Genomic DNA, 26,686 nt, shown 5'->3' with positions numbered 1-26,686 from the left:
TGTTAATTTTGTTTCAGTGTCCCAACAATGTTGGCTCAACGTACTATAACTACAAGCATGCTCATAGTGTAATATTAATGGCCATTTGTGATGCATACTACATATTCCGTTCCGTTGACATTGGAGCTTACGGACGACGAAGCGATGGAGATATTTTCAGCAACAGTGCTTTCGACAAGAACTTCAATGCAAACTGCATAAATGTACCAAAGCCATCAGCTGTTGTAGGAGGACGAATTCTCCCATACTGTCTTGTGGGAGACGAAGCATTCCCTTTAAAATCATATTTGCTTCGCCCCTATTCAGGCAAGAACGGATTAACACTGGAGCAGGACATCTTCAATTACTGGTTAAGCCGTGCGAGAAGACTTATCGAAAATACTTTCGGAATTTTAGCTAGCCAGTGGCGAATATATCACAAACCAATTATTGCTTTCCTAGAGAATGCTAAATTGATGGTGCAGGCGACGGTTTGTCTGCATAATTGGATCAGAAAAGACGACGTTGGCAAAAATAAGTTTCTGCGGGTATGGTGGATGAAATTGACGCCAATGATCCAAATAGTTTCACACCAGGTTCTTGGCGGAAAATATTCGAAGATGGCTGCGCTTTTCAAGAGATTGGTCGTTGTGGCTCGAATACTAGTGCGCGAAACCATATTCAAATACGGGATGAATTTTGCGATGGGATACGGGATACTTTTGCAATGAAGAATTCGATAAGAAGTACCTTGGCAAAATAACCGTCATAAAAAAAATAATATATAATATATATTGTATATATTGATATAATATCTGTTGTACTATATCGGTTGTATTATATATTTATAATTATGACAATTTTAAAATATATAAATATACACAATATATACTAAACATATGTACTTCTTTGTGTATGTACACCTGATCAACTGGTTTTCAACTATCAACTATTTAATATATAAATAATCAATATATTATGTAACACTTAATATACATCACAATATATCAACATATATCACAAAATATATCACCTAAATAAAGCTAAATTAACTTGGTTCCTGTGGCGTTCTTCACGTAATACTTAGAGTATTTGCATCATTGTTCTGTCCTGTGCATCTTCGCTCAGCATACCAAGTTTATATGCGACCGTGGCGCAGAATCCAATAAATGGACTCGAGACATTTTGTTGTATGTCGGATGTTTATGGGTTCCTGTATTAATTCTCGTATTTCGTCCATAAAATTGTCTTTCTTCGTTGATTTATTCATACGTGTTATACGTCCGCTACTCGCACTATCGTCCACGCTGTCGGACGTACAATCAGCATCGGCCGATGTGTCATCTTGTTCGGAGATGTTCGATGTCGTACTGAAATTGCAAGAAATAATTTCCATTAATTCATATATATATATATAATATATATATGTAGATACATTATTTCTACGTTACTTAGTTCTATTAAACAATCAATGGTATAAAAAAGATCAATGAGAACTAATAGAAATAACAAATTATAAAGATCACAATATTTACAAACAATCAGTGGTATAAAAAAGACCAATGAGAGTCAACGCGGTTATTAGTGCGCACAGGTGCAACTCACCAAATTTTATTCAGAAAGCATGAAATGCAATGGTCTTGCATGTGAAATGCAATGGTCTTTTTTATACCACTGATAGTTTAATATTGTGTTGTGAGTGTGATACACTCACACCAAGAATATCGCAAGCGATAAAGGTGTCAAGTGACACCTCGCGCGTGCAACATCGCCCGGCTTACATACCGGGCGTCGCAATGCATCCGGTTACTTAATAAACAACATCCAAAATCTCCTGATTTTGGGATGGAATCTGCGTAGCCAGCAATTGCTGGCTAAGCAAGTGCACTGACCGAAGGCCAGTGACCGCGGAAGTACCCTCCCCGGTTATACGCCAAAAATCGGTGTATATAAACACCGATGTAAAGATAACGAGCGGGCTCAATCGAATAGTGTACAGCGACGAACGTATGTCGCTCGACATTACATATTTGTCACGGGTTATTCAGTAATGAATCAGTGTAACTCATTTGTAACTAAGAAAAAAAATATATATAGTGTTATTCTGCAAACGGCTTTATCTCTCACAGAACCTGACCCGAGAATTACGGCAGCGATTTCCAAATACCGTGTCTCTTAAACAAGGGGCACAACAATTGTGATCTTTATAATTTGTTATTTCTATTATGTACAGTTTATACATACTTGTTTTCAAGGCTTACATCTTGAAGGAAGCTCATTTGTTCGAAGTGAATCCACTTGGACATTTTTTGAGCTGCTGAACCACTTGGCAACTCCGCATTTTTCCGATGCCTCCTGAATGTACCCGATAGAGTTTTTCACTTTTTTTGGCATCAGCTAAAATAACCACACCTGCGAAACAAGAAAGCACATTGAGTCATAATAAACCTTATTACACATACATATGATCCAAAAAATTGTAGCTTTCATTACTGCGACGACATCAATCCACAACTTCTCTTTGCTCCAAACGCCCCTTTCTGAAATTGGGAGCCTAAAGTTCCAAAGAGGCGGTCGTCTCCGAATCGCCTCGATAAGACGCTCTTCTATAAAAAATCTTCCGGAAATTTTGATTCTCCGGAAGATTTTCTATGTCGAAGCCCTCCTCGTCTGTCATTTCTGCCTCCTGAACGTTCTCTTCCGCATTCTTTCAAACAAGCGCCTCCAAAACATATTGTTCAGTGCCAGGCTTCTACGCAGAATTTTTTCATCTTCTGCACATACAAAAACTTTATTGTACTAGCACACGTATTAAATTTTTAACAATAGTATGCATTTCACTGCAAAATACTTACCACACTGCGAATAAAAATAATACGTCTGCTTGTCCAGATAATAATTGGCGAAAAACTCCAGGAATGGCTTTGTACTTCATTGGGCGTGCAAATCATCTCGCACAGTCCACATGTGTGAACGATTTCATTTTTCTGTAAAGCATAAAATATAATATTAATTCCGTTGATTAATTAAGCTTTGTAAGCTCTGAGAACAGTGAGAACAATGTATCAATTGAATTATTAAATAGAGGTTACGTACAAACGTGTCACCACTAAACTCTTTCAATATACAATCAATTAAATAATTAATATTAATAACACAGTACATACTAGCCTCGTTCCAATGTTCACTGCCGTCGTTAGAACTCATTTTTCTTGAAACGAAACAAAACGCACGGCTATTTTTCGCTGAAGTTGAGGCACTTCGAACTTCACAGCGACAAAACGACGAGATGGTAATTTTATGCGTATGTAACGCGGAACATCTAAATTTAAACTGCAATAATAATTATTTTAAACTGAATCTTAATATTGGAATGCACGAGTATTAATTTTTTATTTGGTTACTGGTGATACCAGGCACAGGTCGATATCAGAATCAAAATCGATAGAGCATAAGGTTACACCCTGAAACAAAACTTTCCTTCTCCACTAGGAATTAAGTTTGTGTAGGGGAAAAAAGTAGACGGAAATTAGATATAAATAAGGAAATCAAAATGCTTAGTTAGAATTGTTAAGCTCAGTTTAGCTCAGTACAGTTTAGTCTCAATCTTTGTCGGAACTTTTAAATCTTAGTTTTACCGAACGACTCTTTTGATCTGCAGTTAGCCTGTAGCATCATCCAGGTCTAAAACCTTAAGGTTTGTTGTTTTGAAATCAGATTTTCGGAATAAAGGTAATTAACTTGATTTCTCTTTCAAGATCATTTAAGGTTTTCTTCTAATTTTGTCGCTGCCATTTAAGTGGCAACAGATCAAATCAAAACTCTTTCGCTGCCGAAAGCATTGAGACAGATCTTTCGGGTCCTGTCGCTAATGTTAGCGTGGTAACAGATCGCCTGAATCTTGACTCTTCCTCAGGTGTGGCAAGAGAATTTTTAAATTTAAATCTAACTCTAAAATATTTAATGCCTAAAAAAAGTGGTAAACGTGTGAGAATTAAAAGATTGAGATATCAAATTAATCAAGCAATAATCTCAAATCGCGATCCTGTGATATTAATAACTGAATTAGATAAACTTTTGTCCCAATCTTTTGAAAAACCTTCAGAACAAAATAAATATAAACTCAACAGGAATGATTTTGAAATTAACTTTCCTCATTTTTTAAATATCAAGAAAACAGATCCTCCTTATCAAATTTATAAAATTCGTTATCATTTTGGTGAAGATTAATTTTCTCACAAATTTGTCCGTCCCCGGGTAAATTACTTAAATGTATTAACCCAAAACGGACGTTAAAATCAGAACGTGTACAGAAAACATACATGTACAGAAAATTATAGCGCAACACCCCCTATTACATTAACGTGTTTGCGGCGATGGTACACTGTGTCCCATCACTTGTCGGTATTTCTGCGCCGCGTGAAGAGAATGTCAAAGAAAGAATAAGCACACAAGAAAAAGGCACGTATATGAGTCGTATTATTTTCATGCATTCTCACTATCCATCGATTCTTGAATTCATTCGCAAGAGAAATGTATACGCAAATTCTGTTCTTACAGAAAAGTTGGAAAGGGCATAGCGGAATAAGCAGGTGAAATCTGCCCCCGCACTAATCGAGCTCAAATTGATATCATTAGTTGGCACCCTTGAGATATAAAACTTCCCCAAATATTAGCTACAAAATTTCATTTTTGGAGGAGTTATGGAGGGGGAAAGAAAAATAAAGAAAGTGGTTTTTTTCGAAAATGGTTGAACCGATTTTAATGAAAAAATATATGTTGTAAACATCGTTTAGACAAGTTTAAGAAAATTTTAAGTAATTTTTGTGATTAAAAAAAAACCCAATAAAAAAATTTTTGAATTTTGAAAAATCTTTATGAATTTTTTGGGGGGTGATAGTTTTGAGATACCACTTTTATATTTTCACAAAAACATCTCTAGATTTTCTTCTTTAACACATGTTTTTTTCAAATCAATCGGAGTGATGGAACATGGTTAAAAATAATAATTCACACCGCGCCGTCGTGCCGCGCCGCGCCGGCTGGGCGACCGCGTCGCGGCGCACGGCGATTGTTGTCATGTTAAACTTACATACTAGTTGCAGCGTTGCAATGTTTAGTTGCCAAGCAAAATTATGATATAATAATATAAAATATAATAACACATTTAATATTTTCAGGACGTCTGCAGTTAGCTTATAAAACTTATCGTTTCGGCAGTTTATCACGAGGAAATTGCAGTACGTTTTTAAATTCCATATGTTTGGGGTGCTTTTTTAATGTGTTGTACCCCTCGTTGTGAGTACGATTTTGGGATCGCTGCCAGAGATCTCGCGAAGAAGGTATTTCGTCACATACACCGTTATTTGTCTTGAACACTTTTATTCTTGTATTCAGTTACAATGGGTAGATCGCGACCCCGCAAAGCAGAGTGTCGCGTCTATTAGCTCGTTGTCCACGACCCCGCAAGGCAGAGCGTCGTGGTTGTGTGTTTACAACAAGTTATCTCGGCGATACACGACCCCGCAAAGCAGAGTGTCGTGTGTAGTCTTAGTTTGTCTACTTCGAATTGACCCGATCCTCACCTTCTTTCGCCGGTTTATATATCCGATAATTCGGTAGTTGGATCGAAAGAAGGGGAGGATTGCGTGAGGGCGTAAATCGGTCAGTATTCCAAATTATTGCTTAGACAGCAAGTGCTGTCTAAGGAGCATTGCGCTAATTGTCGAGCGGATTGCGCGAAACCTCGCGCGATGACAGGAGGAGGAAGGGGGGTGTGTTCCAGCGGGTAGCCCACGAAATTCTCAATTTCCTCGAAAGCCCGCTCTAGGGCTTTTTGTTGAGCTTTGAGGATCTTTTCCCTTTTCCTTTTTCCAGCGCGGTGGCGATTCTTCTTGATGGTCTACAAATAAACGCTTGGTTAAGCGATTGAACGCTTAGTTAAGCATTTTTCTACGTCAAGGGAAATTAGGGCCGTCGAGTATATTCGTGCTTGTGAATAATTAACTAACTTATATCGCTGGCAAGCGATAGAACGCTCGCTAGCGGAATCTACAGTTTTGTTCACTTATATCGCTGACGAGCAATAGAATGCTCGCTAGCGGAATCTACAGTTTTGTTCACTTATATCGCTGGCGAGCAATAGAATGCTCGCTAGCGGAATCTATGGTTTTGTTAACTTATATCGCTGGCAAGCGATAGAACGCTCGCTAGCGGAATTCACGGTTTCGTTAAGCACGAATATACCGGCTTTTCTAATTTCACCGACGATATTTCAATCATTGAGCCTACTCACTTTATGTGTTGTAGAATTCATCGCGGCACAAGGGAGGGGAGAGGGTTGTACCTAGAGGAGTTGTTTCATAATTATTTAGAAGTGGATCGACAATTAATCCTTATCAAAAGGATTCCTTATAATATGGCACAGTTCGATTTCGGAAAATATTCTAGGGAGCGAAAGTAAACAATAATTAATTAGTACTCACGAGTTATAATATAAGTTTGAAGCAATAGTTTGGTCCACTAATAATTAGATGGTTGATGTAGGTTGACGGTTGAAAATGATCGCAGAGATATGTCGATGATGGCAGTCTGTCGGAGCACGCACTGGTTAACTTAATTAACAATGAGTTGATCGCGAAGCTGTACGAGAGAGGTTGCAGATAACTTGAAGATTGAAGAGTGACGCGTGACCGAGAACTAGTGACTGAACTAATAAGTATGCTGAACGAGTGTCGAAAAATAATGAATGAATGAATGATACGGCGTCTGTGCGCGGATTTAAATAGGGCGCGGACAAAGGGATCGAGCAAAATCGGCGCTGCGCTCAGCGGCCGCTAGCGCTCCGGAGTAGGGAACACGCGCGAAGCGCAAGAGTCGATAAGAGTGGGAGTGATTCGGCGGCTTGGCGGGAACCGAGTTTCGGGGGCCGCTGATAAGGCGCGTGAGACCGTTTGCACGTGTGCGGATGTTTATCGGAGATATCTCGTCTAGGATTTCGTCGATCATTTGATCCTGGATATTTTTCGGCTAGGATCGCTTTCACTACCAAATATCTCGCCGGTTTATCAATCTTAATTATTTCTTGGGCGCGACATCTCGTCGCCAACGTGAAATGGATATATCTTACGAACTGTTTATGTTAAATGCCTAGCTATGGTTCACCTGATCTTCCGACACGCAGTCCGGATATTACGCGGATTAATTTCGTATTGTATTTCTTTAGGCGCGACATCCTGTCGCCGTCGTGTTGATAATAGCAGATTTTGTTTTAGAACCGTTCCGTTTGAATCTTTGAGGATTCAGTTGACGAGATATCATTTCTTTAATCATCCGACAGTGCACGTGCAAGGGCCTTTACAAATATCCGGTTCTTATTTATCTTACAGTTAATTAATCCTCGACGAACCCATAAGCAATACGAGAGTAAGAATTTAGAAGTTTAAATGATCCGGTTGCCTATGCGTTCGTATCGATAAGAGAGTTAAAATAATGCTAGATAACTTAAAGTATACGTATATGTAATATATGATTTTTATATATATATGTACGTAATTTTAAAGTACGATTAAGTGCTTAATATTTGAATTATTATTATATAATGACGACTTAAACGAAAGTAAGAATGAGCCATAGAAACGCATTACTGAGTAAGGTAACTCAGCGCGCGTGCGTCTGGACAAGTTTCGCGAGAAAACTTTTGGACAAAATTTTCCGGACGCTGGGACGTTACAACCCCCCCCTTATTTAGAACGAATCTCGATAGTTTTCGGAGAGATTTGTTCTATGCTCCGTAAACGTTCGTTTAAGTCAGTGTAAATTACGGGTATTGGTTCGTATGTATTTACGCTTGTTACGGTTGTGGAGCGGGCGTTGGTGTTCTCTGCGTCTCGGCTGTCGTTGGTGGGGGAAGGCAGGGCATTGACAGGATCAGCTGATGTTTCCTTGTTTACAACCTTTGTTGTTTTTCCAGCCAGGTAGAGCAGCAGGTTGGTGAGAGAGCTCCAAATAGCTCCTAGGACGAAGAGGCTGCATCCGTAAGCGGAATGCAGTGCGTATCCATGGATGGCAACATCAATCGCCAGCTTGATGAGGCGCACTGTGATGAGCACTCCAAGAACTCCAGCCGTAGCAGATCCAAAGGTAATGAATCCACCCCAGATTCGGGCAGCAGTACTTTCGGCTATCTTCTTAAGCGAGGCTTCGTCAAGGAGGTTGTATATAGAGACAGCGCCATCCTGGATGGTGTGTCCGGATAGTCCACGGGCCATTATATTTAATAAAGCTGGTTTCTCGGCAGGAAACATAATGTGGTCCCTCAGCTTCTCGATGTCGGCTTGAGAGTAGATCCCGCTGATGGCGAGTGGTCCTGGAGTGGCGTACTTCCATGTTAGTGATGTTAGTGGTTTCAGCTGTTGAGGTGGCATCTGTCTCACGTGTGGTTCTGGTGTGAACTGTATCCAGGTGTCCTCGATGTGGTACATTACTGGTACTTCAAAGCTACAGTCACGCTGAGTTCCAGTCCGTGTAATAATGCGTGACTTTGGAGTCATAAACAGTGAGACGTTCCGTACTGTTACGGCAAGCTCGGAGTAACATTCTTCTGTACGACGTATTGTCACGTCGACAGGTATGCACTTCACGATGTGGATAGTTTCTCCAGCAGCAACTGCCATATATCCAGGTCCTCTCATCAGCTTATATGCGAATTCATCTGGTTGTAGAGTGGCAAGAGAAAGAGTGTTCTTGAGGACTTCCTTCTCTAACTCGCATCGTTGCTGCATAACGTTGTAGTATAATGAGTGCAGCTGACTTCGTATGTGCTTTTCGACATAGACGAACTTGGAATTCACATAGGTGAATATGTCTAAGTTGTTTACTGGTATAGCGCCTCGTTTGGCGAAGGCGTTGTCCTTAGTGGTTTCCAGGATAAACAGCTTAGGGTGTTCTGTGCGCAGCAATGTGTATCCGCACAGGGGCTGCTCCCTTGTTTTTGTTAGTGCGAAGGTGATTTCCTCTGTTGTCAGACTGTAAACCATAGGCGAAGAGGAGACAGAAGTGTCAGACGTTTTAGTAGCTTGTCCTTCGTATAGGACATCATACTGGTGAAAGTTGCAGGACGAAGTCGGCATAGGCTTCCAGAATGTGTGCCCGTCTTCGGAGTCGATGCAGAAACCATCGCTTAAGGTGCAAACGGTTCCTGATTTCAGAATGATTTTTCCAGAGTTCAAGTGCACTGATACATATGAAGACTTCAGGGAAATGCGGACGATGGCGTCGACGAAGACCTTCTCCCAGGTGCCGTATGGATCGGAGTATTGTGTCCCGTGACAGGTGCCATCAGGATCTAAGGTTCCTGCCAGCATGATACTGCGAGCAGTGGTGGAGTTGGGTTTCAATCCGTCGATAGGCCCAGAGGTACCCACGGTAAGTACTCCATCTTGAAACATGCGTAGACATTTAGGATATCCGACTTCTAAGAGATACTCCATGCGTCCGTTGATTACAGAGGAAACGTGGGAGTTCCATCCGCAGCGTTGGACTGTTCTAGAGATCTCGACCTTGCACTGAATGACCTCAGCATAGTTGTATTCCGAGAGTTGGAGAAGCTGGATGTAGACATCAGTGTGATTGGGGGTGTGATACGTTAATTCACAATCACCAACACCGAGCAGAGACACAGAGGTAATGTTCATATGTTGCCCTCCACAATCAAATCCGACAAGTCCATAAACGGAGGGAACAAAAAGAAATAAGGTAGAGAATAACATTATCTGCAATACAAATATAATTATACGTGGTTAAAGAATACATAATTTGTAGAAGCGATATACACGATTAATTATATATAATATAGTTTGATATGATATAAGATATATGCAGTGGTTATATATATATATATATATAGATATAATATGAAATATATGTAATAATTAGATACGTATATGTGTATAAGATATATATATATATATATATATATATATATATATGGTTGATTACATATGTAAGCTATACGCAATACTTAATTATGTGTATCTAAGTGTTTGATAATAATGATCAAAGTAATAATTTCGCTGTTCAAAGATAGGGTCCTTCGGGATCATTTCCGCTAATTTGCGAGCGCATTCGTCGAAGCATTTTTTACAATCTTCAATTCGTTTGTTAACGGTTAGGTTTTTGTTACAGAGGGAGCAACAAAAATCGTACGGTCCCTTGACCAAGTAATGTCGATGAGTCATGGCGTGATCATCAAGTCCGTTTGTGAGGAGCGTGAAGCATTTTAAACAATGCCTTTCCAAAGTTTCTCGATGGATCATTGCGCCTACCCTGACGCATCTTGCCTTTGAAAGGTTTGTTAATATCTTGTCTTTTGACATTTTATAATTTAATTTTTATTTTCTCGAACTTGTCCGAGAAAATATCGAAATGGAAAATCACGTTTCCCCATCTAACGTTTGCGTTTATCTTTAGGAGGTCTGTGTATTTTTGGGTGCATCGCGAACACTCCTCACAAGGGCGTGATTCCACGACATCCTCGTTACAGAACATGCAAAGATGTTTCTTGAAAGGACCGTTCGTTAAGTGGTGAGTAATAATTAGTTTATATTCATTAGTACTTATAACAATCTGGCTAAAACACTTTAGGCATATAGGTCGATGATTAGCCTTGTTGACGATCCTGGTGGACGTTAGACACATTCCACCAAGAAGGTCGGAAGTCTGCACTTCGTTCGTGCATTCGGCCATTACGAAGCAGCGCGTGCGAATATACGCTTCGTTACGTGTGGAAAGAATACACGCCTGACGACTAAAATTGTGGAAAAGGACTGAGGATGGCAATTTGAATTTAGCAGACACGGTCTTCCGAGATGGCTACTATGGTAGCTTCTTCAAGGTTGGATGGGATGTCGTCGTTTTGTTCGATGTGGCGTAAGTATCCTTCGAACACACGGATGCAGACGGAACACTCATATAGAGCGCTGCGAGTGGCTAACAATACGTTGCAAAGAGTACAATGTTCGCGACAATCTCCATATCCAATGTGGATATAGTGTCGTAGTTTTAATTCATAGAACGCGCGCGTTTCCGGGACAGCTCGCAAGTAACAGTTATCGCAGAGAAAATGTTCTTTTTCGATGCGATGTTTATAAAATAGGGACGCGGTACATTGCGCGGTGCTGATCCATTCAAAATATTCATGCAGACTTGGTTCGACTGGACCGGAAAAAGAGTGCAGAGTCGGATTAGTAGGGCACATTCCCATGAATCGTTATTTGAGCTAGGTAGACTTGTTAACAATTCTAGTTGTCGTTAAGCATATTAGACCGAGATTATCGTTTGTGTTACATTTGCGGTCCCGGCTATTTCAGGACTATATATATAAGTATACAAATTTGTCAGAGTGTACGTTGTACATAAATCGTGTGCTTCCGGTCTGAGCTCCTTCGGCGTCGAGTTTTGTGATCAATTTAGTGTGCTTAGCATAACAAACTGAGCATTCCTCGACTGGTTTTTCTTTAGTGATAACCTTTAAGCATTCCTCGCAACGGTAACGTACGCGTAATCCTCGCGCAAGATAATGTTTTACTGAAAGGTCGGTTGGTTCTCGCTGATTTATGGGATTTCGTAAGCGGGCGTTAACGTCACAGGAGACGCACAGATATTTATGAACGTCTTCTCTAAAGACTCGGGCAGTCAACAAACATTTATCTGCAATAGGATTAGTTTCGGACATTTCACTCTTCCTTGTTATGAGTGAGGAGAAATGGGGCGGTGTGTAAGAGCTCTTCCTCAACGTTATCAAATAGATAATATGTACTATTAATGTCGAGTCCTTTCTTTTCTAATCGTTCTTCTACCTTAGAGTAATTATTCAAGCAACGAGAGCATTCACTGGCCCGTCTTACTTTAATCGTAAAATTTTTGCAGAAGACGCAGCACCACGGATTATATGGACCGTTTGTAAGAAGATGGGTGTTCAGGACCCGGAAAACGGAGGTTTTACCAATCAAATCGGAGTTATAAAAACAAGGTAGACAGCAAGCGACTGGCTGAGACGAGTGAAGAATCGTGACAGAAGAAAGGCACTTTTCAGTACCTAGTGTTAAAAGGTTGGGGACGCTCTAATTTGTCGGTGTGATTCTATTATTCGTGCTCTAATAGAACTTATAACGCCCGAGAATATGAGTTGATTATAACTAAGTATGACTATTATATAGTTAGTCAAGATATATTTAAAAGTATTTAAAGAGTCCGAATTATCGATGTCGAAAACTTGGAGTAATAGCTACTGTAAGTGTTGACATAAGACCACGTGTAATCCCACGCCGTTGATTTAGCGAGATCGTGGTTTGGTGAGTTGTGGAAAATGAGCTCGGCTCAAGGAACAAGAATACCTGTAAAACAAAATCATATTAGTTTATCCGGGATCGATATGTGCTAGCTTAAGTTTATCTAAGTGTACCACGCGGGGCTTGTTCCGAACAAGAAGTTTAGCATTATTATGGGGAAGGATTTCCAGAATTTTATACGGCCCTGTATACTGGTCGTCGAATTTTCCTCTTCGTGGTTCCTTTAGTAAAAAGACTTGGTCGCCGGTATTGAATTTATACGGGTGTACCCGTTTATCATAATATTGTTTGCTACGCTGTTTAGATTTTACAAGGTGGTTTCTTACTTCTTCTTGTGTATCTTGTAATCTATTAAACAGGTCTGTTAAATATCGCTCATATGTCTCATTTGTCTCTTCTTCCAGGGGAGGATGGGAACTTGGAGTGCGAGGAATACGGCCGAATATTAGCTGGAAGGGAGAGTATTGGATACTTTCATGGACACTCGTGTTGTAAGAGAACATGGCTAATGCTACGTGCTCGTCCCATTCGTTGTTCCGTGTGATGAAGCTTTTTAAATATTCCGTGAGGACGTGGTGGGATCTTTCCAGAGAACCGTTAGATTGTGGATGGTAAGCTGTAGTTTTAAAATGAGTTATATTGAATGAGTTATATTGAAATTGATGATAAATAATGTGAGAGGCAAAGAGACTCACTTTAAAAAAGCACCCTGATGATAGATAATGTTAGAGGCAAGGGGACTTACATTAAAAAAGCACCCCGAACATATGGAATTTAAAAACGTACTACAATCTCCTCGTGATAAACTGCCGAAACGATAAGTTTTATAGGCTAACTGCAGACGTCCTGAAAATATTATATGTGTTATTATATTTTATATTATTATATCATAATTTTTCTTGGCAACTAAACATTGCAACACTGCAACTAGTATGTAAGTTTAACATGACAACAATCGCCGTGCGCCGCGGTGTGGTCGCCCAGCCGGCGCGGCACGGCACGGCGCCGCGCCGTCTCCGCGTATTTCAAAAGTTACATCGAAATCGCGAGTATCTCAATTCTCGAGTGCATCTATTATCAAAGTTCAAGCATTTATTATGAACTTAAACCCGCTGTATTCTGTCGCGGTAGAAAAATTATAGACCGCCAGTATATATAGTTAGCGTGAAATTAATTTAAGCGCGCCAATTGCCGCGGCCGACGAGCGCCTTGTTTTGTCTTGGAGAAGCTGAGCGCAGTCGATGCGTCTGATAGCAGAGGGCAGCTGGACTTAATGCGGCGGCGCGTCAACCTTAGAATTTCCGAAACGCAAAGTTGAGTGTAACGAAATAAAATAAAGTGCCCTCTCTGTGGATAAATTTCGATTGTTTCATCACCTGTCCATATATTCCCGTAATCATCAAGCTTACGAGACACGTGCTCCTGGCTCAGCGCTGAGCCGTTCCGGCGATCTTGAGCGCGATTGAAATTGAATCGCCGCTTACGCGCTTGCAGTTTGGGATAGGACGACTTTGATAAAATTAAAAAAAAAATCAATACCGGTTTTGTTGATTGTTTTTAATGATATATCATTTTGTAGATCACATAATTCATTTTGCAAATCAAGATGCTGTTCTTCGATTGGCGCTGTAAGGGGATTTTCAAAAAGAATTAATTCGTTTCTAAGTTTTTCAAAACATAAAACGCGAATCAAATTCTGCTATAAGGCTATTTATAAAATGCATGTATTCTTTGAAATTACAGTTACTGTCATATTCTTCAAAAAGAATCTAACAAGAAAAAAAAATAAAAAATGTTATTATTTAAATGAGATTTGAATAACTGTAATTTTCTACGAAAAAAATCGACATGACTAACTATTGGGAAATATTTTGATTCGGTCTTTGCAGCTTTAAATTTAGAAGTCTGTGTTGATTAGTCATATCAGTAATAAAAGCGAGTTTGGAAAAAAATGCTGTATTTTTCAAAAAGGAGATATATTCCTCAAATTTTTGATTATTCATTTCTTGCAAGAAAAGAAGGATCTCTTTTTTTATTGCAAAAAACGTTTCCAAACATTTTGCAGCACTAAGCGAACGTACTGGACAATGAAATGGGACATCGGTATAAACAGCATTATGTTCTTCAAGAAATAATTGAAATTTTCGATGAGATAAAAATTTCTGTCCACCTTTAATAATCTTAATTATTTTTGTTACCGTTTCCATAGCTGTCGACAGTTTTACTGTCTTACCACTTAGTGCTTCTTGATGTATTATGCAGTATATAATTGGAATATTAATATTTCGCTGCTTTAATTGACCGGCAAATACCACTTTTGTACCTATCATACTTTTTGCGCCGTCAGTCGAAGAATATTTACGAAAATCTACGTCAAATTTTTTAAGTGATTCTTCGATTGCCAAAAAAATATCAAGACCCGTTGTTATGTCACGTAAGCATACAAAATCTAAAAGCTCCTCGATACATGAAAAATAATTTTGTTGTTATATAATCCTTTCATTGTTCGATTATTGAGGAGGGCTTGAAATAAATGCTCGTTTTGTTGCATAAAAGAAAGAAAAAAGGGCTTGTCTTTATTAATGACCAGAAAAAAAGGCGCCTACAAGAAAATAGATGTTATTACTTATTTACACAAAAGGGCTCCTGTGGATAGTATGTAGCACTTTTATTGCTACATATGTAGTACTTAATTACCTTCACGGTCATTTACTGACTTGACAGTGTATTTCGTGTCACATAAAAAAATCTTATCTGTATCAAAAGGTGATCATCACGCTTGCTCACGAATCTAGAGGTTACATAGATAGAGTTTTCGATCGTACATGATATCGATGCGCGAACGCAGTCGATAGTGTGACACTCATAAATATCGACATAATCACGCGACTTATTCAAACATAAAATAGAAGAAAATAATTATATTTAACACATTTTGTATGATTCGAGTAAAAGAGGTCGCATTCATTTGACCGACAATCACTTGACCGACACCATTTGGTCGACAGTACACTTGACCGACAGTATCACTTAATCGCCAAGTACACTTAACCGACACGATCATTTGACCGACACAGTTTGGCCGACAATACACTCATCTGACACGATCATTTGACCGACAGTTCACTTAACCAACACCACTTGGCCGACACTTGCCCTGAGTGAGTCCTAGATGCGCATAGTAATAGACGGACACGGCTGGCTGAGTGAAACGGACATAGTAACAAACGGACACAGTAATAAATGTGCACGGACCAAATGCGCATGGACCAAACGGACACAGTAACCAACATGGGTGTGCGCATTTGGTCTGTGCGCATTTGTTACTGTATCCGTTTGGTCTGTGTCCATTTGTTACTGTATCCGTTTCACTCAGCTTGCTGTGTCCGTTTGTTACAGTGCGCATCTGGGACTCACTCAGGGCAAATGTGTCGGCCAAGTGGTGTCGGTTAAGTGAACTGTCAGTCAAATGATCGTGTCTGTTAAGGTGTACTTGTCGGTCAAGTGTGTTGTCGGCCAAACGGTGTCGGTCAAATGAACTGTCGGTCAAATGGTCGTATCGGTTAAATGTACTTGTCGGTATTGTAATTGTCGACTAACAAGGGAATTATCACAAGTGTCCGACGCCAATTTGATTTTCCTTGAAATATGTTGTCAAACACACAAATCTAAGAGACACGTATTTTTTTTTATGAGCGGAGTTTCATGTTTAGAGGGTGAAACACCTCTTTGAAAAAAAAACAATTTTATTCTTTCGGAGCGAATATCATCGGAAGTATAAAAGATAGAAAAAATTTTTTTAAATAAAAGTTGTACGGTTTCAAGAGTACTTTAAATCTGTAAAGAAAAAAAAATTTTTTTTTAATTTTTTTGTTTAACAAAACACCCCCACCATTATTTTTTTTTAATTAAAAAAAATTTTTTTACTTTATTAAAAGATTTTTTTTTTTTAAATTTAACCATGTATATTAAAGTTATGTTACGAAATATCATTTTTGAGAATTAATTATAAAGATTTCCGTATATAAGCTATCCGTGCTCATGTACGCAAATAATTATCGTCTAAACAAGATTATACACAATTTTGATAAGATATATAATAGAAATCTATATAATTGATTCTAACATCACAAATTATAAATTATAAATAATATTAAGAATTATAATGGTTTTTATTACTTTTCTTTAAAATTAGTAAATTTTTTTATTTTACTAATTTCTGTACATTATTTCTATATATCTTGTGATTATTTTCTTAAAGCTATTTTTGGTCTTATGCTTTTATATTTTGTTTATTTACATAATAAGATTGTGATTTACATCATCACAATCATTTCTAAATATGTATTAATAAAATAGTTTTTAAATATTTATACAATAAATTTATACATTTTGTATTGTATCATTTACTCATTATACTCATTGCAATAATGATACTCAACGAAGAAATGTTTTAAACATAATGATTTTTTGCACCATGAACATTTTACTATAGCTATATTATTGCAACCTTCGATATCACATGTTGTTGAAGTATCATCCAAACTAAATTCTACTGGATTTTTAAATTCCTGTAGTCTTTCGTTCGTATAACCACTTTTAAACCACGAATATTTAAATAAGTTACGATATCGCGGGGATGACAATTGATTATGTATCAAAGATTGCAATTTTATTATATTATTTCGTTCATGCAAATTTATATCACATTCCAATAATAAAACTATATCTGAAAATCTTTTAGCAAAATTTTTCCAAATTCTAAATCCGTAAACATCTAATGGTTGTATTTTTCCTGTAGTACCTTTCGGTATAATCATAGTAGTAATATGTTTATCTAGAGGTGTTAAATCCGAAATGATATTGGGACAATGTCCGGTCCATGAATCGATAAGAAGAACGCTATTAGAACCAATGTTTGAAAAATAAGCTTCTAACCACATTTTAAAATGATCTGTAACAAATATAAATTAATTTAATAACTTTCTTATGATTGTTATTAGATTGTTAAATTAAATATAAAATTTTATAAAGATGATAATTGATTATGTATCAGAGATTAATTTTATTATATAATTTTATGTAATTGTTTATCCAAATTTATATATTTTTTTAATTATCAATATTTAAAAATCTAAAACCTTATAAAAGGAAATTTATATTACCTGATGTCATTTTACCAGATTTCGATGCTTTTACAATAACATTTGTTAGTTTAAATAAAGTTTCTTGTACTCTCGGTCCAAATTCGCCGTTAGCTTCTTTCAAAACAATAAATAAAAGTGACAGCAAATTACCATTACATGATATTATTGGTTGTATCGTGTATGAATGGGTTGTTGATGACACAGATTGTACGATACGCCCTACTTTTTTTATTCCTTTAGGAGACAATTATCTTCCAGAATGTATTTCTAATTAAAAACTACTTTGTTTAGAATTATAAACATTTTCTGCTCCATACTGTTCAATAAGTGGTTTCACTGTTTTTAAAAAATTATTTGCTGAGTTTTGTAAATCAATAGAATCTTCCACTGTTCTTTTAGTTACAAACTTCGATTTATTTATCACGTCGATAAGAGAAATAAAAAAATATTTCGTTGCAAAAAGCGCTCAGATGGCTGTACACGGCAATTATATGCGACAGATGAGAACCTAACTGTCGACGTAGAAAGAACGATAGGGCATTTAGGCCATTTACCTGATTTTCAATACATCGAAAAATATCGGTGGAAAACTAAATTGCTCAGACGATGTAAAGAAACGTCAGTGCCCTTAAATGAAATTTTCCATGACATGACAGCGGAGTAAGTTCCAAATGTTTACTTTCGTAAAAATTCTTAATTAATAATACTATAATTAATAATTCATTCAATTAATGTGTAAATTTATTTTTCTTTTGTTTTAATATTTATAATACACATTTTTATATTAGATATTATGATTTTCTATTACTCATAAAAATTATAAAAATCATTTAATGACGAACTGCATGTATGAAGGTCATACTTCAGATTTTGATTTATTTATTTGTAAAACATTAAATAATATGTAACAATAATACAATTATGTTATAGATTTTTTTAAATCGCTTCTCATTTTCGACAAGCGGAGTTACATATGTTAATGTTCAAGTATCGCAGAATGAATGTACCAGAAGTACCAGATACATTACGCGATTTATCTCAGAGTATCGTGACTTACCATGCAGTCAATCAAATATATCGTGGCCACTGTGAAGGCTCAGATGGCTCAATTGCCTTAATTTTTATATCGACAACAATGTTGGAGGCCCTAAAAGAAGCAAAAGTTCTGTTTGGTGATGGAACCTTTAAAGTAAGTTAAATTTAGATCCAAATTATAAGTCAAATTCAATGTAATATTTCGCAATATGAGACTTTGCCTATCACAAGTTGTAAAAGTAATAAAATGCCACAAATGTTTATTTGTCCTGATTCTGTAATGTAATTTATTGAGCACAGTATTTGTTTGTATTACATTACACTTAAATAAAATATCACCCCAAACAATAATATAAAAAAACAAATTATATAATTTGAAATATTTATAAAAATAATTTTTATAATTATAGAGCAGACCTTCAGCGCCACGTGACATTGCACAAATTTATACATTCCATTTTTCAAAATATTTATCAGTAAGTATATTTATTAAATAAAAATAACTATTTACTCTCAATTCTGTTTGCACTTTAGAAAACAAGCAAAAAACCGACTCTGTTATTTTAAAAGGATCAAATCGTGTTTTATTCTTTTAAAAAATACAAATTATAGAATTCGTATTTTTAAAAAGTGTAATTTAAAAAAATTGTACTTTTTAATACACAGTATATTTATAAATATAAAAAATGTTAACTAATAATCACAAATTTTCATATTACCTTCATTTATTAGGGATTTCCAGCAATTATCGCACTAATGAGCAGGATGACGACATCTATGTATGTTGCGATATTGCAACATATATTAAATCTAGTTCCAGAACTAGGTAGAAATGTAATACACTTTACACTTGACTACGAAAAGGCGATGATAAGCGCTGTGAGACAAGTGTTTCCAAATGTGCAATTGAGTGGATGTCTGTTTCATTACTGCCAGGTAAATGAAAAAACATTTATTTCATAATAGATAATAATATATTTTCAAATGGCTATGTCCCTTAGATATATAAATATTGAAAGTAAAAAATTCGATAGTATTACATTATTTATTGCTTGCAATATGTCATTGTTTGCAATAATTGAATAAATGTTTAGTTCCTAGAGATTCTAATGTCAATTACATAAATTGAATGTGCCTTTTAAAAAGGATGACAATTAAAAATAACAACTTGATTTATTTTAATAAATAGGCTATAATAAAACAATGGAGGAGGCAATGTCAAATACCGTCCCATTTAATGACATATTAGAATATGCACTCGCACTACCATTCTTACCACCAGATAAAATACGAGAGGGCTTAATATTTATAATAGAGATGATGAACGAACGGTCATGCCCGAACATAGGGAACTTTCACAGATATTTTTTAAGAATGTGGATACCCCTGGTAAATATAATATCTGTTTATAAGCGACGAGCACGAACGAACAACATATGTAAAAATTTTCACCGCTACGCTCGCACCTATCTCAGGTAGAGGACAGTCACTGTGGTATTTTTTGTGTAAGATTAAGTATCATACTTTTTAAGTATTATAGTTTTCATAAAGTAATAAAACATTAAATCCTTCATATATACATATAACAAAAAAAAAATATATATATATATATAATATATATATGCAAATTCAGTTAAAGTGGGTGGTTTGTGTTTATTTTTCGACAATAATACGATTTCTTATATTGAAAGAATTTAACGTTTTATTACTATATATATATATATATACTTTTTTTTTCTCGTAATGTACTAAAATTGACATATAATTATTTACGTTAACTAACATGACTTTCCAAAGTTCAAATTTATCTGTACAATATTTTACTTTATATTTTTCAATTGTTTATTTATTTCTTCTTATAATAAAAATATTTAAAAAATTATAGTCGAGTCGGGATTACAGGTTATAATACACATTTTGCTTTAAATAGAAAAATTGGCAAGAATGACAAAAATCTTCGACTCAAAATACCATGCGGTGACACAGTCACGTATGTTAAGGTGGCATTGTCTGGGTGAGTTAATCCGACTCAATCAAGAGTTGGATAGATGGGAGCCTCGCTTTGAGGAGTATTTTTTTTTAATGTCAAATATTTTATTATCGTGATAATAATACGACAATACAAAAAACTTGTTAGAAATAATATTAATGTTTTTTAAATTTATATAGAATTGGCATGGTAGACTACTTTAGGTTATTAGTGAGGCAAAGACGTAGCCAATTTTTACCCACTGGTAATTTGTTTTCTTTAATTAATTGACTTTAATTAATTTTATATTGTAAAATATAAAAAAATTGTGAATTACAGTTGATATAGATAATGAGGAGCCAATTACAAATGAGGAGGAGGAAATGGAGATCATACGTGATCTGCAGGATCAAATTAATGGCTTCATACCTAATGGTAATAGAAATTTTGTATGCCATAGCAATAACAACAAATTGTCACAAACGTCCTTTTTAGATACTAATCTTGATGACGTACCTGTTGGCCAGCTTCCTCAGGAAAGACAACAACTGGGTAGAGCGCGTGGTAGAGGAGCTCGTCATACGCGTGGAAGAAGAGGAAGAGTCCGGCGAAGAGTGAGGCGAATGAAACTCATGAGGTAACGCATGAAATAATTATGCAGATTAATTAATGCATATATTCTGTATCAATAAACTTTTATTGAAATATTTAAACGGTTTTAGCTTCAGATAATTCAAGAACCACCAAAAGGTCGTGGCGCTCGACAAGCTCGCGGTGGCGATGAAGAAGGGGGGATGGTGTTAACCAAGTAAATGTTATATAAAAAAATATATGATAGAATTAAAAATAATGTAAACATTTATAAATAAATTTCCGAAAATGTTTTAACAGCTTGCAGAAAGTGCATCACCAATAGGCGATTTGACACCACCGCCGATACGCGATAGAACACCATCGCCGATACGCAATGGAACACCATCGCCGATACGCAATGGAACATCATCGCCGGTACGCGATGGAACACCATCGCCGCCACCAACGAGGAACTCACAGGAGGAATTAAACCTGCCTTAAACCTGTCTAAAAATGATAAATTTTATTATTTTTTTTAGTCCAAAACAGAAGAATACGGGTAAGGTATAACGAACAGGGGCTCGATTCTTAAATTCATTCGCAAGAGAAACGTATTCGCAAATTCTGTTCTTGCAGAAAAGTTGGAACCTTATTGGCTATCGTATGGCTTTTAACCAATAAACTTGCAACTTTTCTTAGAGCGGGTATTTGCGCATACGTTTTCTTGCGAATGAATTCAAGAATCAAGCCCCAGAGAGAAGAAGATAGAATATCCCGTTCGAAGAGGAAACGGGAAAATAAAAGACGACGATTAGAAGCTGCATAACAAATAAAATAGATATTGATGCAACTAGGGTAGATGATACAATTACTGCGCCCCTTAAGCCAGCAGCTATTGTTTTTGATGTTTAAAAAAATTAAAGTTTTATTTTTTTATGTTTAAATAAGTCTTATTTAAAATGTAATTTAAAGTTTTTTCTCATAAAGTGAATTTTTTTGGAGTTTATTTCTTGAATTAAATAAATATAAGTAAAAATATGTAAAAAATTAATTATGTTTATAATTGAATGTAACATAGACGGTATTTGAAAACAGATAAAAAATTTTTTTTGATGTATAACATATTATCATGTATAATCCTTAGCCGTATGTTACCTACTTTTACTTAACGTTTCTGCTAAGCATTGTTAATAAACCTCATAAAATCTATGTAAAGAATTTCAGTTATATTTGTTTACATTTACAACACTAAATAGTATTCTACTTTTAGTTTAAAAATATTAATTGATACGTAAATCTTATTTTAAAAAATTATAATTGCCTATTCGACAATTACATATTCTTCAAAAAGTAGAAATAAGCAAAGGGACACAGTAACCGATCAGGGCACAGTAATTGTATCACTTAGTCTAGTGGGATAAATCCGCACATGTCGCATACAATATTTTTTGTTACCTGTGTGTCGAAATATTGGTCCTTTTGTGTGAAGTGACACGTGAGAAAAGGACCATTTTTCATGCACTAGTAGCGAAAATATCTTTATTCCACTATTACATCATTTAATATACAAGTCCTTTTTTATATTAGAATATCCATAGTTTTATGTTAAAGAAAATACAAATACCTTATATTGTGTAAAAGAAAAGCATTGATATTAATGTATTAGTGTAGTTGTTCATTATCGAAAATTGTTAAATATCTCCTCGTGTAACACGTCAGGATCCACGCATTGCACAAGGTTATATTTCAGCATTATTTTATAACATACAACAATACAAATATGTAAATATTAATTCTTATTTGTACAATATATTATAACTTATGTTTACTTTTATAAATATGTACTACAAATTTTTGAAGATGTCGCAATTTATAAAAATATATGAAAAACAGTACTCATCTTTGTAAAAATGCAGTGGTTTCAGTATGGTAAGCCGACTGTATTGGAGGATGCTGCTCTGATTCCGTATTTATTACGTAGATGAGTATTAATTCGTAAAATTGCATTAATAATTACATGATAGTGAATATGTAAAATCATACGATGTGTATAATTATTATTCATATAATAATGCAAAGAATCTAGTACGGTAAGCCGACTGTATTGGAGGATGCTGCTCTGTTCTTGCATTATTTATATGAATAGACGTAACACACTTATGTGACCATGTTTACTTTAATAAATAACTAGAACAATACAGATAGTGAATATGTAAAATCATACGATGTGTATAATTATTATTCATAAAATAATGTAAAGAATCTAGTACGGTAAGCCGACTGTATTGGAGGATGCTGCTCTGTTCTTGCATTATTTATATGAATAGACGTAACACACTTATGTGACCATGTTCACTTTAATAAGTAACTAGAACAATACAGCGCGCGCATCATTAACAAGCCAAAAATTAATCGCTAGCATATTTCAAAAATATTTTAAATATTAATACGAGAATTTTGTAAGCATAATTTTACAAAATGTTAATTTATGTAAGTATTTAATTGTAAAAAAGAAAACAAAGAAAATATTTTTTAATTTCATATTAATAATGTAAATGATTTTATTAAAAATGTGAATGCTCGAAAATGATGTAATAGTGGAATAATCTTTTGTTATTACTGCATTGTCATTTTTTTTTCTAGCCGTACTCGGACAACAAATAAATAATTTGAGAGAAGAGTTAGACAATGTGCCTCGCATCACATGTTCCATCTGCCGTGGAGCAACAGCTTCAAAAGGATGGATTAATTGTGGGCACATTTGTTGCTGTAGTAGGTGTTACGAGGAGTATCTCCGTTTACACAACAATAATGAAGCCTCATCGAGATGCCCCATGTGTCGCACCCACGGTCCAAGCCGAAGTTTCTATTTCTAAAAAATTTGTTAAAAATAAATAAATATATTTCTTTCAAAATTAATATAAATAAAATGTATTTTTATTTGAGCCCTATAATAATGCTGTTGCAACTTTTAATTGTATTTTAATTTTCATATTAATTAATCATTATTGTATATAAATATTACTTACTTTTTTAAGTTCTCATTGAAACCTTTTAAATTCACTTCTTTTACCATTTGTTAAATAATTCATCTGCAAATTTGTCTTTCGGCACAACAAGTACTCCTCAACGCAAAAATTTGCAATAGACTTAATAAGATAACATTACTACTCGTGGAAAATATTGTAATGTTACAATGTCTTTTCTCTATAAATATTATTTATAAGAAACTGTATAGGAATTTGTAGCGTGTGATATTTTTGTGCAGAATATTTATTTAATTTTTTAAATATTTTGAAATGTTAGTCGTGCCGAAAATGCACGTGCAAACTATTTATTTAATTTTAAAATATATCTTACAAAATAATTAGTGGACAGTTTTGTAACACACAGTATATCCGTGTACAATTTTTAAATAAAGATGTTTTTACAATTATTCTTGTGCAAAGTTTTTCCACGTGTAGATTTTTTGTGTATAATTTATTTGTGTAAAATGTAATCAGTGTTCAATTTTTTCGTGTACAATTTATTTGTGTACAATATTCTGTTTATTATGTGTACAATCTGATGCCGTGGTGTCGCAAATGCATGTGCACAGTTTTTCCACGTACAATTTTTTTTGTGTACAATATATTTGTGTAGAATATTTTGATCGTGTACAATTATTTTGTGTAGAATATGACCAGTCCCAAATCTATTAATCGGCACGCGACAGCTCATTGTGGCCAATACTATTAAATTGAATACAATTTCAAAAATTTTTAGATCGAATTATCTAATAAAAATAGAAATCATGCCAACCGACATCAAAAACGGTTTCAAGAATGACGCATTTAAAGTTTTTTGTGAGAAATTTACTGAACAATTTTTTATAACGTATAAATTTACATTTTTTAAATAAAAAAGCAATTCAATTTATCCCGCAATTTGTTCTTGAAATAGTTCGAAAATCTTTTTTTGGATCTCACAAAGGTATATCCCAGGTAGCAAGGTGACGTTAATACGACGTCAATAATTCGTCATTTAAGGTCGCAGACGTCATGTTACCAAATTAAGACGTAATAGTAACGTCATTTTTTGACCTATTAATTACGTCAGTCATTTATCCATCCTACAACGTATTTCCGACGTCATATTCTTGACTAATTAATAACGTCAGTTAATTGATCATTTTACGACGTATTAATAAGATTTTATTAGTGACTAATTACTGACGTTAACTATAATTCTTTGTAATAATAATTGACGATTTGACCTCAAATGACAAATTATTGAGGTCTAGTGGACGACACCTTGCTACCTATAACTATCATTATTTAAAGATTGGTTAATAAACAACATTATTAAAATTAATATAATATTTTATATAATTAATACTATCAATATTTTAGAATCATCCCAGGCAGCACATAATATTTATGATAAATATTTATTAATATTTATTAATATTTATTTTTTCAAAATATTATATAAATATTTTACACATATTTTATATATACGAAAAAAAAAATCTTTATTCAACATATTAAAATAAAAATTAAATATTTTATATAATATTTATGATAAATAAAAGATAAAGATTTGTATAAGTAATATTTTGTAAATATTTATAAATATTTCATAAATATTTTTATAATATTTATGATAAATCTTTATGATTTGTCAAATCTAAGACCACAAAAATATTTATAAAATATTTAGATAAATATTTATAAAATATTTAAATAAATATTATAAATATTTTATAAATATTTTATAAATATTGCGTTTTGTCTGAGGTATAATTTAGCTTTATCAAAAGAACAGAGCAAAAACATATTTCTATAAGTTATTCCACATGTTATTTTGCATATGTAAAAATCGGGAAAAAAACTGTAAATTTATATTTATTTATAAAAATATTAGTTAACTACAAGTTTCATGTTTTTCGCATCTATTGAACTGATCTATAACAAATATGTATTCATGATCATCAAGTGTTCATGGATCATCACAAAGGGCTAAGTAGCGTACGATCTTCGAAGTCAAGCAACGTCGACGGCGGTTCAGAGTTGGATGGGTGACCGCGGAAGTTAGGCAATTCCAAACGTGACTATGGTGTGGTGGGTCGTGATGCTTGTTGAGAAACAACGTAGATTTTTTTTTTACATTATAATTATGTTATTTCGATATTTTCATAATGCAAGTACTGCATATATAGGACATGTACCCGAAATATTTTCTAAAACGTCAAAATAACGGCTTTTACTACCTGGGATAGTCATAAAAATGACGTTAAAATCTTTATTAAATGTAACCTAAAAACCTATGTTTTTTCATAAAAATAACAATAAAATACCGTCAAATGTACGATACTAGCTTCTTGAAAATGACGTCAATAATATGAAAATAATGACGTATTTTTGACGTCAATATATGACGTCGTTAAGATGAGACAAATGTACGTCAGTTTTACGACATTTAGACGTCATTTTATCTCGACATTATGACGTCTGGTTCGTCATAAAATGACCAAAAAATGCCGTCAATTAGACGTCACCTTGCTACCTGGGATGTGCCTCCTTACACGCCAAATGTATAACTTACAATATTATTATGAACTTATATATCGACTGATCTTTTTCGTAAGGTCG

At 34.9% G+C, this 26,686-nt stretch overlaps 1 protein-coding gene across 1 annotated transcript; it reads right to left on the bottom strand.

Moving 5' to 3' along the window:
- Window positions 1-16,593: 16,593 nt before the first annotated feature.
- On the bottom strand, window positions 16,594-17,748 carry LOC118647590. The gene is made up of 2 exons (XM_036292776.1): window positions 17,495-17,748; window positions 16,594-17,283 (listed from the first exon to the last, which is right to left on the bottom strand). Exons 1-2 carry the CDS (start codon window positions 17,502-17,504, stop codon window positions 16,736-16,738), a joined length of 558 nt encoding a protein of 185 aa, XP_036148669.1. The 5' UTR covers window positions 17,505-17,748; the 3' UTR covers window positions 16,594-16,735.
- Window positions 17,749-26,686: the final 8,938 nt, after the last annotated feature.

The sequence above is a fragment of the Monomorium pharaonis genome, chromosome 1 (genome assembly GCF_013373865.1).
Source record: "Monomorium pharaonis isolate MP-MQ-018 chromosome 1, ASM1337386v2, whole genome shotgun sequence".
NCBI classification, from domain to species: Eukaryota; Metazoa; Arthropoda; class Insecta; order Hymenoptera; family Formicidae; genus Monomorium; species Monomorium pharaonis.
The sequence above is the reverse complement of the archived record's forward strand: the minus strand, read 5'-3'. Positions and strand labels throughout refer to the sequence as shown.